This window comes from Psammomys obesus, unplaced genomic scaffold (genome assembly GCF_907164565.1).
Source record: "Psammomys obesus unplaced genomic scaffold, mPsaObe1.curated_primary_1811, whole genome shotgun sequence".
Lineage (NCBI taxonomy): Eukaryota > Metazoa > Chordata > Mammalia > Rodentia > Muridae > Psammomys > Psammomys obesus.
Genome location: NW_026585580.1, coordinates 15,447,330 through 15,462,713, shown reverse-complemented (window position 1 = coordinate 15,462,713; position 15,384 = coordinate 15,447,330). Strand labels below are relative to the sequence as shown.

The 15,384-nt window shown below is 48.9% G+C and overlaps 1 protein-coding gene across 5 annotated transcripts in view; it reads left to right on the top strand.

Annotated features, from left to right (window-relative positions):
• Nucleotides 1–15,384, top strand: part of Aff3 (ALF transcription elongation factor 3) — a 434,549-nt gene that overhangs the window by 364,390 nt on the left and 54,775 nt on the right. For 4 of the 5 annotated variants that reach the window (XM_055607315.1, XM_055607308.1, XM_055607310.1 and 1 more), the window contains one exon: nucleotides 1,897–1,937. In XM_055607315.1, the coding sequence (XP_055463290.1) occupies nucleotides 1,897–1,937 (41 nt within the window). The remainder of the gene's footprint in view (nucleotides 1–1,896; nucleotides 1,938–15,384) is intronic. The other variant, XM_055607298.1, reaches the window with a different exon arrangement.

Here is a 15,384-nt window from a genome sequence, read left to right as displayed (position 1 = left end):
CTGGGAGAGTGACAGAGGACATTGGTTAATGATGGCAAGTGCCCGGTCTCTGTGTCCAGCATCATGCGGGGTTGCTAAAGGGAATCCGCCCTTGCTCCCACCCAGCTGAAGGTCGAGCTGGCCAGCACACTCCTGCAAGGTCATGACTAGGGACCACCATGCAGGGTGCTCCATTTCCCGGGCACCTCAGTGGATACACAGCCATTTCCTGCTTCTTGTTTGTCTTCCTGCACTCTCTAAATCGTTTTCCAGCCAGTTATGTATCAACACTCGCTCTCCCCTCGTCATAGAAGTCAGCGAGAGGACTCTCTGGAGACAGGGGAGAAAGAAGTCAGTTAGCTTCAGTTCACTGGATCTTTAGTCCTGTCCCTCCTGATTCGTGTATGTTACACATACCTGTGCAGGTCTTCCTGCATGTGACAGCCAGAGGTCAGTATCGGGCATCTTCTCCAGTCACTCTCTATGCTATTTTTTTTTTTTAATTGTCTTTCCACAATGTCAGAACTTACTGGGTAACTAGAAATTTACAAAATACAGCCGTTTCACTAGCTGCAGTTGGCTCCTAATTTTGCTTGGTTGGTAGCCATTGGCAGTCTCAGGTTCCTTTATTCCAGTGTCAACTACTCATATCAACTCTCAGATCACACATTTACCACTTACCACACGGCTAAGAAAGGGTTAAAGAGGCTGCTGAGTTGAGAGAAGCTGCCCTGAACTCAGGGCCAGGGGTATCTGTAGCGTCTGTAGTGGACACAGGCAGGAACAGCACAGAGGTCCAGTGCCCATCTTGATGGCCACCTGGTCCACTTGAGGGTCAGCGTGCCGTGCACTGAGTGCCACCAGCAGCAGCAGGAACGTTTGAGTTCAGACTCATTAGGGACTGGTAACGAGTTTGCTGCATCTCAGTCTTGGCGTACCCGCGCCGCTTGTTTTCCTGAGCCAGGCTTTCTCACGAACCTGGAGCTCAGTCCTGGGCCAGGCTTGCTGAGGACTATGCTCCAGAATGCACTCACCTCTGCCTCCCAGCACTGGGCTTAAGATACACACGTGTGCGCGTTTTCACGGTAGTGCTAAGGACCCGGGCGCCAGTGCTCACTGCTTGCACTGTGAGTGTGCTACCAAATGAGCCATCTCCCTGGTGAATCTGAAAGAAAACAAAACAACTAAAAATTCTATCTTCAGTGGCTAGCAAGATGGCTCCTTGGTAATAGCACATGCTTTGCAAACTTGGGGACCTGAAATCGAACCTCTAGCACCTGTGTAAAAACTGCAGCAAGCCAAGCGTGACCGCACTCGGCTGTAACATCAGCGCTGGAGTGGAGCGGAAACAAACAGATCCTGGGAGTTTGATGGCCAGCCAGCCTGGCCGTTGTGGAGAGCCTCGGGTGCACCGAGAGACCCTGGCCCAAGGGAGTAAGACAGGCAGCAATGGAGGAAGACACCCAGAGCCCTCCTGAGCCTCTGTACACGAATCCACAGGTGTGCCCGGCCGTATTCACACCCGTACACAGCAGACACAGCACACCAACACAGACGGACACAACACAGATTCATTGGTAGAGAAGTTTTGTTTTTCTTTTTCTTTCTGGAAAAATAATTTCAGGTGGTAGAAAAAAAATATAGCTCAGGTCTCTGCCATGTTTCCTGAGACCTGTGTCACACTGCCAGGGAGTAGTACACAAACACTCTCTCTTTCTCTCCCTCTCTCTCTCTCCCTGCCCCCATTGGCAACTGTGGCTTAACCAAGAACCTGCCCTTCTACTATGTTGCTCATGGTTTAAAATTTGGTTACTTGACAGAAATGTGTATGTAACACAGTTTTTTTTTTTAAGTGTTGATTGAGCACATAATTTAAAAGTCGGAATATTAAATAAACATCTCCACCCTCTCTTCCAGCAGACAGCCCAGAGGACAGCTCTCCGCGCTCTGTCTGACAGGTACATTTCGTCATTTTTATGAACTATAAATTGCTTTATGAAACATTGAGCCCTATTTATTGTGGCATATAATTCATAATCGGATTTTGTCCCTGAAGAATCTGTGAACTGGGATGTTAAACATTCTGCGTGCTTGGATTTGTCATGCGTGCATGGAGTTTATTACTGCAGAAATCGCCATGTTGTATTTCACATAAAGTATGAAGAATCCCTTGTTGTGCCATGAAACAAGAGACAAGAAACTCAGGGGGAAGGCCTCTGTGGTGGGGGAGGGCCTCCGTGGTGGGGGAAGGCCTGAGCGGTGCGGTAAATTCTGAACTTTGGAATTGGTTGAGAGTCAGGCTCATTTTTCAGCAGTAAGTACTTCATTTATTTTGAGGTGTTTTCTTCACTCTTTCCATGTCTCCCCCCCCCCCCCCCGGACTGTGTCTTTCAATAAGATTTTTTTTTCTTGAGCTGTATACATATAAGCCACTCGTGGTCCCCTGCCTGACTTCTTACTCCTTGGCTTGTTTCTCCTGCCTCGTGCTTCCAAACGAGACGCATAAAAAGCACGTACTGGAATTCACACCCTCCTTAGACCAGACCGAGAGCCGTGTGTGTGTGTGTGTGTGTGTGTGTGTGTGTGTGTGTGTGTGTATGTGTGTGTGTATGTGTGTGAGTGTGTTTTGTCAGGAGGTGAGGATGAAGGCCCTACATGAGAAGCTGGCAGCGTCAGACATGGAGGATGTGCCTGTCTGCCGACTGGCACGCAGTATTGCTTAGCCAGCCTCTGCCCCTCCCTCCCGTCAGGCCTTCACCCTCCCCGGTGCGCTCCACACTGAGGTAGATCATCTAGAGCACCCGGGTGGAAAGCATTTCCTCTGGGGGTCCCCTGGACCCCAATACGTTTAGTTCAGCTGAAGAGCCTTTCCCTAGGGACAGCCACCCAAGTGTGTGTGCTCTGAGAGCAGAGAACCGGGGCTGCCGCCGAAGGGTGCTGCTTCTGGTCCTCTTGATTGGACACCCAGGATCCAAACTCACTATGAGCCAAGCTCTTCCTACCCAGATGTGGTCCATATCATTGTCTGATCTGCTTAATGTTCTGTCTCTCTGGATGTAAGTTTCTTTCCATCAGATGCTTTGAGAAGCAGGGGCAGCCCAAGTTCACAGAGAGACCTTTACTGATTCATACAGTATTTCCTTTTTGGAGGATGCTAAAAAGCTTGTGGTATCCCATTACACCATCGTTACTACGACCCTGTTGATACACACACACACTACAAACCCCTAGCTTATACCCTCTAGGTGGATGAATCTCCTCAGATAGAAAGTATGCTTGCTAAAACTGTGTATGCATAACTGGCAAGCGTCGTGGCAACCTCTGTGGGAATGAATTAAACCACACTTTAGGAAAACGGGCATTCCCCCTACAGTTCTATAAGGTGCATCAGAAGCTATAACTGATGTTCAGACGTTTCTTCTTAGTGACTTAGCCTGGGACACCAGGGCCAGCAATCTTAATGAGGAGCCCTTGGACCTCTTATGAATGCTCTCACCTGTCAAGCCGGTGCCCGCCTGGAAGCTGGGGTTCCTGTTTTCCCCTTCCTCTACTCTCCAGTATAATAGGGCCGTTCCCCTCCTCAACCCAGTTTTTTATTCACAGTTAAAGGAAATGGGCTGACTTCTAGGTGTGGCCACAGGGCTCTGGCGATCCTTATCTCTCGCCTGTAGTTGGTAAATCGAGGCTGAGCCACTTGAGAGGTATGAGCCTGAGGGAGTGCCCAGCCCCTCAACATTGTGACACAACCTCACGACAGAATTTGTGTTCAAGAGCCAAATAACTGAGTTACAATTTTAAATGCTTTAAGTGAGTTTAGGGTTTTGCGTTGGGTTCCATTGGTGCCATCCTCAAGCACCTGGACATGGCCCCAGGTGGGACACCCCTTTAAGATATGAGTAAGTGAGGGATCTTGGTGGTTGGTTTGTTAGCTAATCAAGAACTTTGCCACTTCCTCCTTCTCCAGACACATTCTGTTTCATTATCTGGGGCGTGCATGAGAGCACTTGAAATCATTTAGAGATGGTTCACTCTGTAGCCTGGCTGCCCTGGATCTTGCTATGTACAACAGGCTGGCCTTGAACTCACAGAGATCCACCTGCCTCTACCTCCCACGTGCTGGGATTAAAGGAGTGCCACGATACCAAGTTCTTATATTGTGTTCCAGGCCAACCAGGACTGCATAGTGAGATCCTTTTGTTAAAAACTCTTGCTCAAAATCAGAACTTAAAAACACCTACTGAATTCTTTGGCTTCATTGTTTTCTTGTTTTTTTTGTTTTTGTTTTTTTTTTTAATTAGGGAATAGTACTTGATCTCATAGAAGGTGCCTTTTTCTTTCATATTACTTAATATTTTGAATAAACCAATGTTTTTAGGAAAAAAATTATCATTGTGGCTTGGGTCCATATCATTGTATGATCTGCCTAATATTCTGTTTGTCAAAATAAACTGCAGACTTGGAATGGAACTGGTCACCCCAGAGCATGGCCTACCCAAGGTAGCCACTTAGACCATGGAATAATCTATTAATTACTTGTTGCTATCACAAAATATCTGATAAAAGAATTGAAGGAAGGGTCCTTGCCCTTCTAACACACCCGCCCAGCCATTTGCCCTCAGCGTGGAACAGCTCACGAATACACTGATGTCTTCCAAGGGTGTCGTCCCTGTGCTGATGAAGAAACAGGGCTTTGCCGACAAGGTTGGTGGGAGGGCCAGACTCGCACTGTAACGTCAGTTAGGAAGACGCCTACCTTCAGTGCTTTGACCCCTGGTCCCGCAAGGCCAGCTGTAGGAAAAGGAAGGGGCCAAGCACCCCATTCCCTTCCGGGGCGGGGTGGGGCTCTCGTGCTTCTGTGGCGCAAGTGCTCATGATGATATCCATGTACTTTCTGATCATTTTTCTTTTCCATCATTTTTTTGTCTCAAGATTTTCCTGGTCTGTTTTCAAAAGAGGAGCCCTAGCACAAATCCAGTATTTAAAAATGAGACTTATCTTTTAGCTGTGTTCTTAAAAATGTGCATATTCATCGGCATGACACGCTGACACTGGGGCACCTTGTGTGATGGAGGGCTGGAGAGTTGTCTCAGGGGTTAAGCGCAGCTGTTGCTCTTGTAAAGGACCTATAGCTCTTACAGGGCACCTAGCTTCAATTCCCAGCACCCATATGGCAGCTTACAACCGTCTGTAATCCCAGATCCAGGGAACCCAACAGGCATGCCATGCGTGTGATGCAAACATATGCAAGCAAGCAAGACACTAGTACACATAAAAGTAAAATAAATATTTCTTTAAAAAAAATTAAAGCATATGTCTCTTCAAACATCATGTCTTCATTTAAAACCCTTTATTGTAGCTTTCTAAAAAGATTTCTTACACTGTATGTGTATATGTACATGTATGTGTTTGTGTGTGGAGAGCAGAGGACGATCAGCAAGCGTCAGTCCTGTCTGCCTAGATCTCAGAGCACGGGCTCAGAATCAGGCTCAGGGACGCACTCCTGCACCACTGAGCCACCTCCGTTCTCATTATCTGCAGTCATTCTACTGCGCGATGGCGTACCAGGGCCTAATTCCCAGGGCGTGCACTCTGAAGTTTTGTGACCTCATGATCGGCAAACAGTGTCAGAAAATTAAAGCTGTAATGCATCCCTCGCCTCACTTTAAAAACACCCTAGCAATGTGTTTGTGCCTGTGCCTATAGTCCAGTCCAGATAGTCCCAGAAGAGTCCCCCAGGCAGATGGAGGGGCTGGACTGCAGCCGAGCTCACTGTGACCCTCCTGAGGAGGCAGGGCGGGGCTGTGGGAAGATGAGGTGGTGTGGGTTTTATGCTCTTCCACACCTGACTGTAGGTTTTGGTTTTGGCTTTTCTGTTCATTGTTTTTGAGAAGTATGAAGCCCACTGGTGTCTCCAAATGATGAAGACAACGGGCAACCAGGACAGGAAGAGGTAGCAAAATTCTTGAGATAAGTAAGGCAATTATTAGATAATAGTTTGCACAGGGCCTCTATCTTATAATCTAGGTGCTTTTCCTCCTCATGGGTGGTTGGGCTTGATGGACAGGGGACAGGTGAGGGAAGGAGGCATCAGTGGACACTTTCAGACTTTGCATATTATCAGCAATGTCGGGAAGGTGCAGATGGCTGTTGGGGAGGAAGGTGTGTGCTCGGCGTACGGAAAGCCTTGAATATGACTAACCTCCCTTCGGAAGTAGTAAATAGCAGCCAGCCCTGATCAGAAGCAGGATCCCCGTGATTTATCAGTCGGAGCCGCTGTTCATTTGCAGAGGAGCTGGCGGTCAATCTGGAAGTCTGCGGCCAGAGGAGCGTGAGGAAATTGGCAGGACTGCGAAGTTAATCATACCCCGAGACCGCTGCCATCTGTCTTGGGGCGACAGAGGCTCTGCGCGGAGAGCAGGCATGCTTTATAGCAGCGGATCAGGAATTAATATTTTCTGTGGAACCTCAGGCATCATTTGCAGCAACTCGGGTTTTATAAAAATGGAGCATAATTTTGAATGAATAAATCACACTCTGTTAGAAATATGAGGGGCTGAGAAAAAAAATTGCTTGAATCAAAAAAAAAAAGAAGAAAAAGAAAAAGAAAAAAATATATATATCAAGAAAGCCAGTATCAGCGCTGCCGGTGAGGTGGCAGCGCTCAGAGGGCGGGAATGGCTGTGTGCTTAAATTGTGCATATAATCATTTTCCGAAATGTCAGCGTCCAACTCTAACCACGGCTGCAGTTTTATAGCTTTGGAGACACATCGCCAGCCTATAACCTGCCTGCCCATCTGGCAGATTCTCAGGTCCAAGATCCATTTATATTGAAATCCAAACAACTGCTGTGGATTTATTCATCTACTCTGTGGAGCCTCTCTGAGCACACGCTGTGTGCTCCATGGGGGACCCGGAGAGGAACACTAGCCTAGAAGAGCTTCTTCTCAAGGTTTTACCAGCCAGAGTGTTGGGTTTGCAAAGAGAGAGGCCTGGGCCTGCTCTTCCCGTCTCTCCTTCCTCAGATAAATCTCATGCACTGAGCCCCATCTTCTGTAGGGAAGTGTGGAAGGAAATGAGTGAATGGCAAATAGCTTACAAGTAGAGCAACTTCACCTCCACCTACAGAGTGGAGTGCGAAATGATCTGTGTCCAGAAACAAGATGAAACATATTTGGAGGTAGGGAGGGAAGGGCAGGCGCTGACTGGCTCCAGAGGGCCTTCTCCTCCAGCTTCTTCTCGCTGCCAGCCCTGGTCACAGGGGCCAGAGTCCGCTGGGCTAAGGGATGCAGTGTGCTGGAGGGACCCCCCCCCAGCTCACAGAGTGCCGCTGGGTTCTGCCCGGTCCCTGGCGGTGGTGGAGGAGAGCCATGGCAGCTGTGCACTGCTAACGCCTCCCTCATCTTAAGTACCTTTGCCATTTGTGTATTTGCTTCTTATGGGTGATGCTGGCACCACTAGGTGCCTGCAAGAGGTCAGAGGGCAATTTAAAGAGGTTGGTCCTGTCCTTGCCTCTATGCTCATTGGGCTTGTCATCACCTGCTCCCACTGGCCCAGGTGATCTCTAAGCATCAGAAAGAAGAGCTGGGGGCCACTCTGAAGGATGTTTTAGACTCTCGGCTCTCAGGGTATCGACCTGGCAGGTCTCTGTCAGCCATGCCTGCAGGGCCTGTGTTCTCCAGCCTCTCCAAAGCAAGTGGCCCTTATTGTGACTCATGCATCACAAGTTTCTAAAGAGGTGCCGTGAGAAGCACTGCGCCAGGTACTGCATCATTTTCTAACCTTCAGAACAGTCTCGAGAGGCACATGGAACCTAAGAGAGAAAGAGAGAAAGAGAAAGAGAGAAAGAGAGAGAGAGAGAGAGAGAGAGAGAGAGAAAAGATGAACAGATTCAACCATGGACAGGTGATGTCCAAGGGTAGACGAGACAGCCTCAGATGTAAACTGCCTGATGCCTTTAAGTTAGAGTAGAATAAGTTAGAACCCAGTGGTAAGGAGGAAACTCTGCAATCTTCTCTGCAGGTTTCTGGTACCGAGTGAGGTCAGGCCAGGTGACTACTGTAGTGCCTCTGCCGCCCCTTCCCACCTCCCAACTTTCCTTGCAACACTTTGTATGGTGGCAAGACTTGAAATGTCCCCTTCTTGCATGTGGATTCACTCAGTAAATGCTCACAGTTCTGGGTTAGGCACCAGTCTAGTATCTGTGCAGCAGAATCCAACGTCCACGGCCCCCACTCGCAAGGAGCACAAAATGTGCCAAAGGAAGTGCAGCTGTGTGTGTCAGCCTGGGTGGTGTTCCATGGAGCAGTTGTGTGTCAGCATGCCAAGGGCTTCACTGATGCTATTCACTCAATCCTCGCCACAGCCATCTCAGCAAGAAAGAAAAGAGTCAACATTAGGGCTATAAAGAGAGCCCATTGTCAATAGGATTCTGTTTCCCTCTGTGATCCATCCAAACTGCTTTCTCTAAAATCCTGCTGCATCTGTATTTCTATATATAGACACAGACAACTTTCCTTCACATCTCCAAGCCCCGGGATAATCTGTCTGACCCCAGAGTTGATGCCTTTAGCCTCTTCAGTAAGCAAAGCCTGTGCCCCCATCAAGCCATGAGGAAGCCGGTGACTGTGGCAGGTGACTGTGGACTGCCTTCAGGGGACAGAAAGGGGGACCTGATGGGCATTTTAAGTGTGAAGGAAAATTGCATCAGTGACGACAGAATGGAGCAGAAGAGAGAATGAAGAAGAGTCATCAAGAAGAGGGTTGGGCTGCAGGATGTCAAGAGAAGCTGGAGCCAGCCTGAGGGAGAGGAACCACGTACTCCTTCACCTTGCATCACTTCCTACACCTGCCTTTTCTTCCAGACACAACCTCAGCCAGCCACCTGACCAGCTCCTGCTCCGCAAGCCCCTCGAAGAGCTGCTGACCTGGTACATTTGGGACCAGTCCCAGCAGCTGAGAATGGGAGCTGCACCTTAGGAAGTGGGTGGTTTTATAGAAACCACATGTAACACTGACTCACCCGCATGCCCTCTTAATGCTTTATCTGTGTGTGTCAGTGATGTTTATTTGTGGGTGTGGGCATGCGCATACAAAGGTACATGGATGGAGGTCATAATGAGTGGGATCCAGGCTTGAACTCAAGTCGTAAGGTGCACCAGACGGGCTTTTACTTGCTGAGCCATCGCCAAAGCTCCTGCATGCCTTTTTAAAACAAAACCGTCCCAGATTGCGCATCCTGCTGTTCAAATCTCTCCAGTGATGAGAAGAAAAAGCCTCCTGGCCCAGCCATCCCTGGTCTTTCTCCTCTTCAGCAGACATCATGGAGCAAGCGAGCGGGGTGCTGATAATTCAGTAAAGCATTCAACATCTGGCCCAAGCTTTTCTCGTTGCAAGAAGCAGGGCTCCTATCATGGCCTCCTAGGTTTATGGGTAAACCACATGAGCCAATAGAGAGAGCAGATACATTGCCCCTCTTTCTATAGGCTGATAATCCCACTGCTGCAGCATTAGAAGCCCCTGCATGAAGGCACCACTGATGCTCTTCTGTTTGTGTCCTCCCTGAGGCTCAGCATCCAGAAGCGACGGTAGAATACAGGTCTGTCAGGAAATGGTACCCCAGCAGCCACAGCTGCTCTGTAAATTCAAGGAAAGCTGGTGTCAGCAGGTCTCCACAAGCAGCCCTGGCTAGTCCCCACCCACCCTTTTTTAGCATGTTCTGACCTAAAACACCAAAGCCAGGGTCCTAGATGAGGTCCGTGCATGCCTCCAATGGACAGGCCACAACCTGTGTCTTCTCACTTCGGTCATGTAGAAGACGCATCTGGGCCATTTGCTGACACACCCTTCCAGAAGGCTGCTAAAGAACTGGCCTGCTTTTCTCACTGCAGAGCGAGTAACCCTTATTATTTCAAAACCAAACCACCATTCTCAGGTAAAGGACCCTGTGGGACCATGTATGGAGCCATGTGTGCTAAGTCTCTCTGGTCCGTAAGCCCTGTGACCTCCATTGGCACTCACAAGCAGAGGCCCTCCGCCTGCCTGCATCTACAGGAAAGCCACATAACTGTCCCTCATGGCCACCCAAGGGCCGTTAGCCCAGTCAGCTGCATTAACAAGAGGCAAGCGCAGGCTACAGACAGGGTCTACAGCTCGGCTCTAACGCCCACCCCGGACTAATTTCCACTATAAAGCTAAATGGCTCCAGAGAAGCCATTGAGTCCTGTCAGGTAAATAATGCACAGTTTGAAAGGTCCCAAGCATGTATTTCACACAACCGAAGACAGCCAAGGCAGAAGTTAGCCTTCTGAGTAAATAAATAACGGATTGTACAAAGCCACTAATTGCCCCTTAAAATGGTTTAGTGGGTTCGAGAGTGCTTGAGAATTAATACAGACTCGTCACCTGATGTCTGCTCAGGGAGGAGTCAGCAGGAGGGTCCTCTGGGCGAAATTGCCCACAATTTTGTTTCGTTCATGCCCACAATTGCCCTGAGCCCCAACTCACTTGGAAGACCTTTGACTTTCTTCAGAAGAATAACGGGGTGACATCTGTGTGACGACATGAGTGTGCTTAATACCACTCAGGGGACGTGTGGAAAATGGTCAGGATTTGTGATGTGTGTTTTGCACAGTTAAAAAAAAAAATCTATATTTAAAAAGAAAATGAATAGTTCAGATACAGGCCGAGATCCTTAATCTGAAAATTCTCAGTTTCCAAGTGCTTGAAAATCCAAAGCTTTTGGAGGGCCAATTTAACACCACAAGTGGAAAATTCCCTATTATGAAATCTCGACCCATGTATAACATCACCTAAAACACCATCTCAGATTACATTCATAATTCGTGAAACAACTGGGTACACACACACACTCACTGCAAAATCGAAAAAAGAACTGAAGTCAGAAGGCATCCTCAGGTCAGGAATTTGGGGAACGCGCTGACGTTCCTTCCAATGTGGCCTCCTCTCATGGACAGAGCAGAAGCCCGGTGTCTCCTCATGGATGTGAGGCGCACTCTCTGCCTCCGTCTCAGATGGGGTGAGGAGTGACCCTGGCCTTCTGCAGTGGGATGGATCGGAACCTAGATGCCCCACCCCCACTCCTGTTCCCCCAGGCCCCGTGACTGTGAAGAGACACAGCAATTCGCACTCTTGTTGTTCATCTGCCGTGCTGCGCAGACTGGAAAAGATGGAGGGAGCCAGGGGCAAGGTGTTTAAATCACAGGCCTAAACATTAACTTTTGCTTAGTCTTTGTCACTTTGTCAACAAGTCCTGTGCCTTTGCATACCTATGTAGTTGTCTGTCCCTCAAACCAAAGGTCGTGGTGTTCTGTGCTCCGGTGTTTGTGGCTCATTGAATTTTTTTTTTAATTTACACTAAACAGTAAATTTGCATAAATTTACAAAAAATGTGGCATTTCAATGCAAAAGCTAAGAAAGAAGCTGTTGTATAATTAGCATATTTTCTGTCACAGCTATCTGCTAAAAAAGAGACCTTTTTACAACTATGTAGTTCTGAAAGAGACGTCCACCTGTCCCTTGTTGACAAACTGCTGTAATTGAAGACTTACTCCTGCAGGGAGTGTGTTGCCAATTGGTAGTTACTGACCAGTTATTTTAGAATATCTAAACTGACTTCTAGCGAAGACGTGACATAGAGTGCCTACCTGCTTTGAATGTCAGCGTATGTGGCTGTCATTCTCAGGGGCCAGAGTCTGGTAGATTGGGCGGGACCCAAAGGAGACCATGGCAACCAATTATATGATGTGTGTGTGTGTGTGTGTGTGTGTCTGTGTGTCTGTACAGGTCAGACGACAGCCTCAGGAGCTATCTACCTCACACTCTGCATGGAGGGTCTCTCACCTGGGTTCTCCTATTCGTGTAGGCTGGTCATCCAGCGACCCGGAATGATTCTCCTGTCTCCCCAGCTGAGAACAGCTACATCTGACGTTTTCAAATGGGGCTGGGGATTGAACTCAGGTCCTCATGCTTGCATGGAAAGCACTTTAACAACTAAGCTTTCGCCCCCACCCACCAATTATATATTTGACAAGAGAAGTTTTTAAAAACCTTTGCAGATGTGCTTATGATTTTCTGAACATTCCTGTCCCTGTCAGTGTCACAGGGAGCCAGTTGGAAAAAGCATGGGGAATGGTGTGTTAAAGCCATTTCATAGTCTGGGCCTTTTGTTTTTGCATTTGTGTTTTGTTCAAAACTCAAACTAAGTAGCTGTTTGTAATGGGAGTTCATTTAAATTGTGGTACCAGTTCCTTTTGGTTTGGTTTTAAACCTCCAAGCCCATGGAGTCCCGCCTTCTCTAGCTTTATGAGCCTTGCAGACAGAACCTCCTTCTCCACAACTGTCCTTCCCTCCCAGAACTGTCCTGTGGCCAGGCATCTCTCTGAACAGCCAGTTAGCCCTGACTGCCCAGCCAGCTGCTAACTTTGGTCTCAGGGCCTGATGCTGTCCAGAAGCCCACCCCTCCCAGTAACCTGCTCTCTTCCCTCCCCAACAGAGGCAGCCTTGGCCTGGTGCTGGCCTGGCTGGCTAGCCTTTGATGACTGTGGTTTGGAGCCACTACACTCTCCTGTGGCCAGGGAAGGTTAATGTGCTCCTGCTGGCTGGAGCAGCCTGACCTTTCTCACTCTGTCCAGCTCCCTGCCATGTGGGTTCCAGTGTCTGGCAGCCACACCACGTCCTCCCTCTGGCTGGAGCACACAGAGCCCACCTCTGCTGTCCCTGGCAGTACACGTCCCTGCAGGATATGCCCTGCAGAGTTTATCCCAGATGTTTGAGACAGCCATCTGGTCTACCAAAGTCCAAGTAGATTTTTCAGCCTTGCCCTCTTTCCCCACCATGATTTTCCAGTTTCCTTTTGCATGGGTTTGCTGCTCACTTTCCCTCTCATCCTGCCCACTGTAACCGACTCAGCTAAAATGTTGAAACAAGCTTGCAGAGAACAAGGTCATGGTGCGTCTGCATATCACAGGCCAGGTCGGCCTGCTTGCTGGCCCTGGTGTAGCAAATCAAAGAGGGCTTTCTGAAGACCCGTCCAGGTTGAGTCTGAGGGCCTGCAGCTCCCCACACCGCCTCTTCTTGGCTTTCTTCACTCTGTTCACAGCCAGTGAGTCAGCAAGCCACTTGAGGTCACAGCTCTTCATCTTACAATGGAGACACTCTGCCCTGTTCAGCTTGCCTAATCCTTGAGTTGAGAGAAGCCAAGGCAAACAACACAGATTCGACACAAGCATAGCAACTTGGGTGTTAGTCATCTGACAGGGATATGAAGGAGCACCAGGCTTTCTTTGAGTCACTGTTCCAGCTACTTAATGTGATTACAAAAGAACAGTGGTCCCTCAGTGTGGCAGCACAGTGTTAACTCTCCCTCTGACAGTGTGTCTTGTGGGTGTTAGGTTACCTGTCCTCATGGTGTATCTGACTGTCTCAGACCATGCATGGCCATGCCACCAGCAGACCACCTGCTGGGCCACGAGTTAGTATCCTCACCTTGCACAGGGGAAACTGTTTCAAACTCTTGAGTCACTTGTCACGCAAAGTTAATGCACACAGTAAGGTGCGGTGCCCACTGGAGTCAAGGTTTTCAAGGGCCATGTGGCCTTGGACAGGGAAAACCTGGCCCATCACAGGCTGCTTGCCCAGGGCTTTTTCCCTTTCCACCCTACTCAGTCCCTTAAGACAGTACATACTTCAGCCCTCCCTGAGTCACATACAGCACATGTCTGGGTACCACACCCACTGACAAGAGCTGCTGCAGTCTCCTCCCCAGAAGATAGAGTCAGCTGGAGATTTATGTGGTCCAGCATGCCATGCCTAGCCTTGTTCCAGCCAAGGACACAGTCCAGGAGTTCCAGCCATCTTTCCATGCTCTGAACTAAAAATGGGGGATGACAAGGCATTTGAAAAGTCTAATGGTTGGACTTAGGCAGATTTAGATGAGGAAGAAAGAAGATGCAAGACAATACCATTTCCTGAGAGTTCTGCATCTGGGAGGATTTTCCTCTTCCAACTGGCTAGAAATCCAGTATCTGGTCCACGGTACTTTGAAATGAAAGACAAACTGTATTCAAATATACAACAGGTGTTCAAAGTGTTCAAAGTGTTCACCCACCGTGTATCAGCCAACCCACCAGCTGCGCCAACTTTCCCGCCTCGGTGCAGTGGAGACCCTGGATGTCAGAGGTCTATAATAATAGGAGCTCAGCCAACATGGTTTCCTAGGTCCCCTTCAAGCCTTGGCTCTATCATAGGTCCATTTTGTGACTTCAGCCACAGAACTATTTGTTCTTTCATATGTAGCCACACACAGAAACAAAGACTCTCATGCACACAAAGGAGTGCACAAATGTGCACGTGCAAGTACACACACACACACACACACACACACACACACACACACACACACACCCACACACCCATTCACTGTTCCTTCAGCCCGGAACCCTTCCCCCACTCCCTCCTCCTACTCCCCTCAAACCTACTTGGACACCTTCCCAAGCTTTGGCCCTTCCCAACCTCCTTGGCCCTCCTTCTTTTGCCATCTGCCCACACTTGTCCCTTGGTGGTAGCCACCCACCACAAGCTTGCAGAGACCAGGGCCATGGCGCCTCCTGCATATCACAGGCCAGGTCGGCCTTCCTGCTGGCCCTCGTAGCAAATCAAACAGGGCTTTCTGAAGCCCCGGCCAGGTTGAGTCAGCAGGATTCTACCTCCATATGATGACGAGATCAAAAGATCCTGCCCAAAAGATCCTCTGCTGGGGTCTTTCTGGGGTGCTGGGCCACTGTGTCCATGAACAGCCTCCAAAAGAGACTCAGCAGTGAGGCCTGGTTTGACAGTCAGCCGCACACGGCCCTGCAGCTGCTTTGAGCTGAGGACCTGAATGCCCCCACGTCCCTGCAGATTCCTCTATTAAAGCCCTAGTCCACAGCGTCATTGTCTTTATACAGTTAAATAATAAATAAATAACTTAATAATTAAATAACACAATTAAATAAGTATGATACAATGAAAAAAGCATGCACAGGGAAGAACTTATGCAGCACATAGTGAGATAGCTCTGGGCGTGACGAGAAAGCTCTCTCCCCAGCAGATGTGTCACCAACAAAGGAGTGTGTCAGCCCCTTGCATTCCCAGCCTTCAGAATGCAAGAAATGAGAATCTTACTAAGCTACTCAGGCTGTTGTATCTCTTTATAGCACTATGAACAGACGCCATCCAGTACGCTGTTTCATGTCTTAGTTAACATACAAAGTAACAGGCATTCTTGTCATGTTTTCATACATACCGACTCAGCACTGGCACCCCACCTGCGTACCCCACCTGCGTACCCCACCTGCGCACCCCACCTGCGCACCCCACCTGCGCACCCCACCTGCGCACCCCACCTG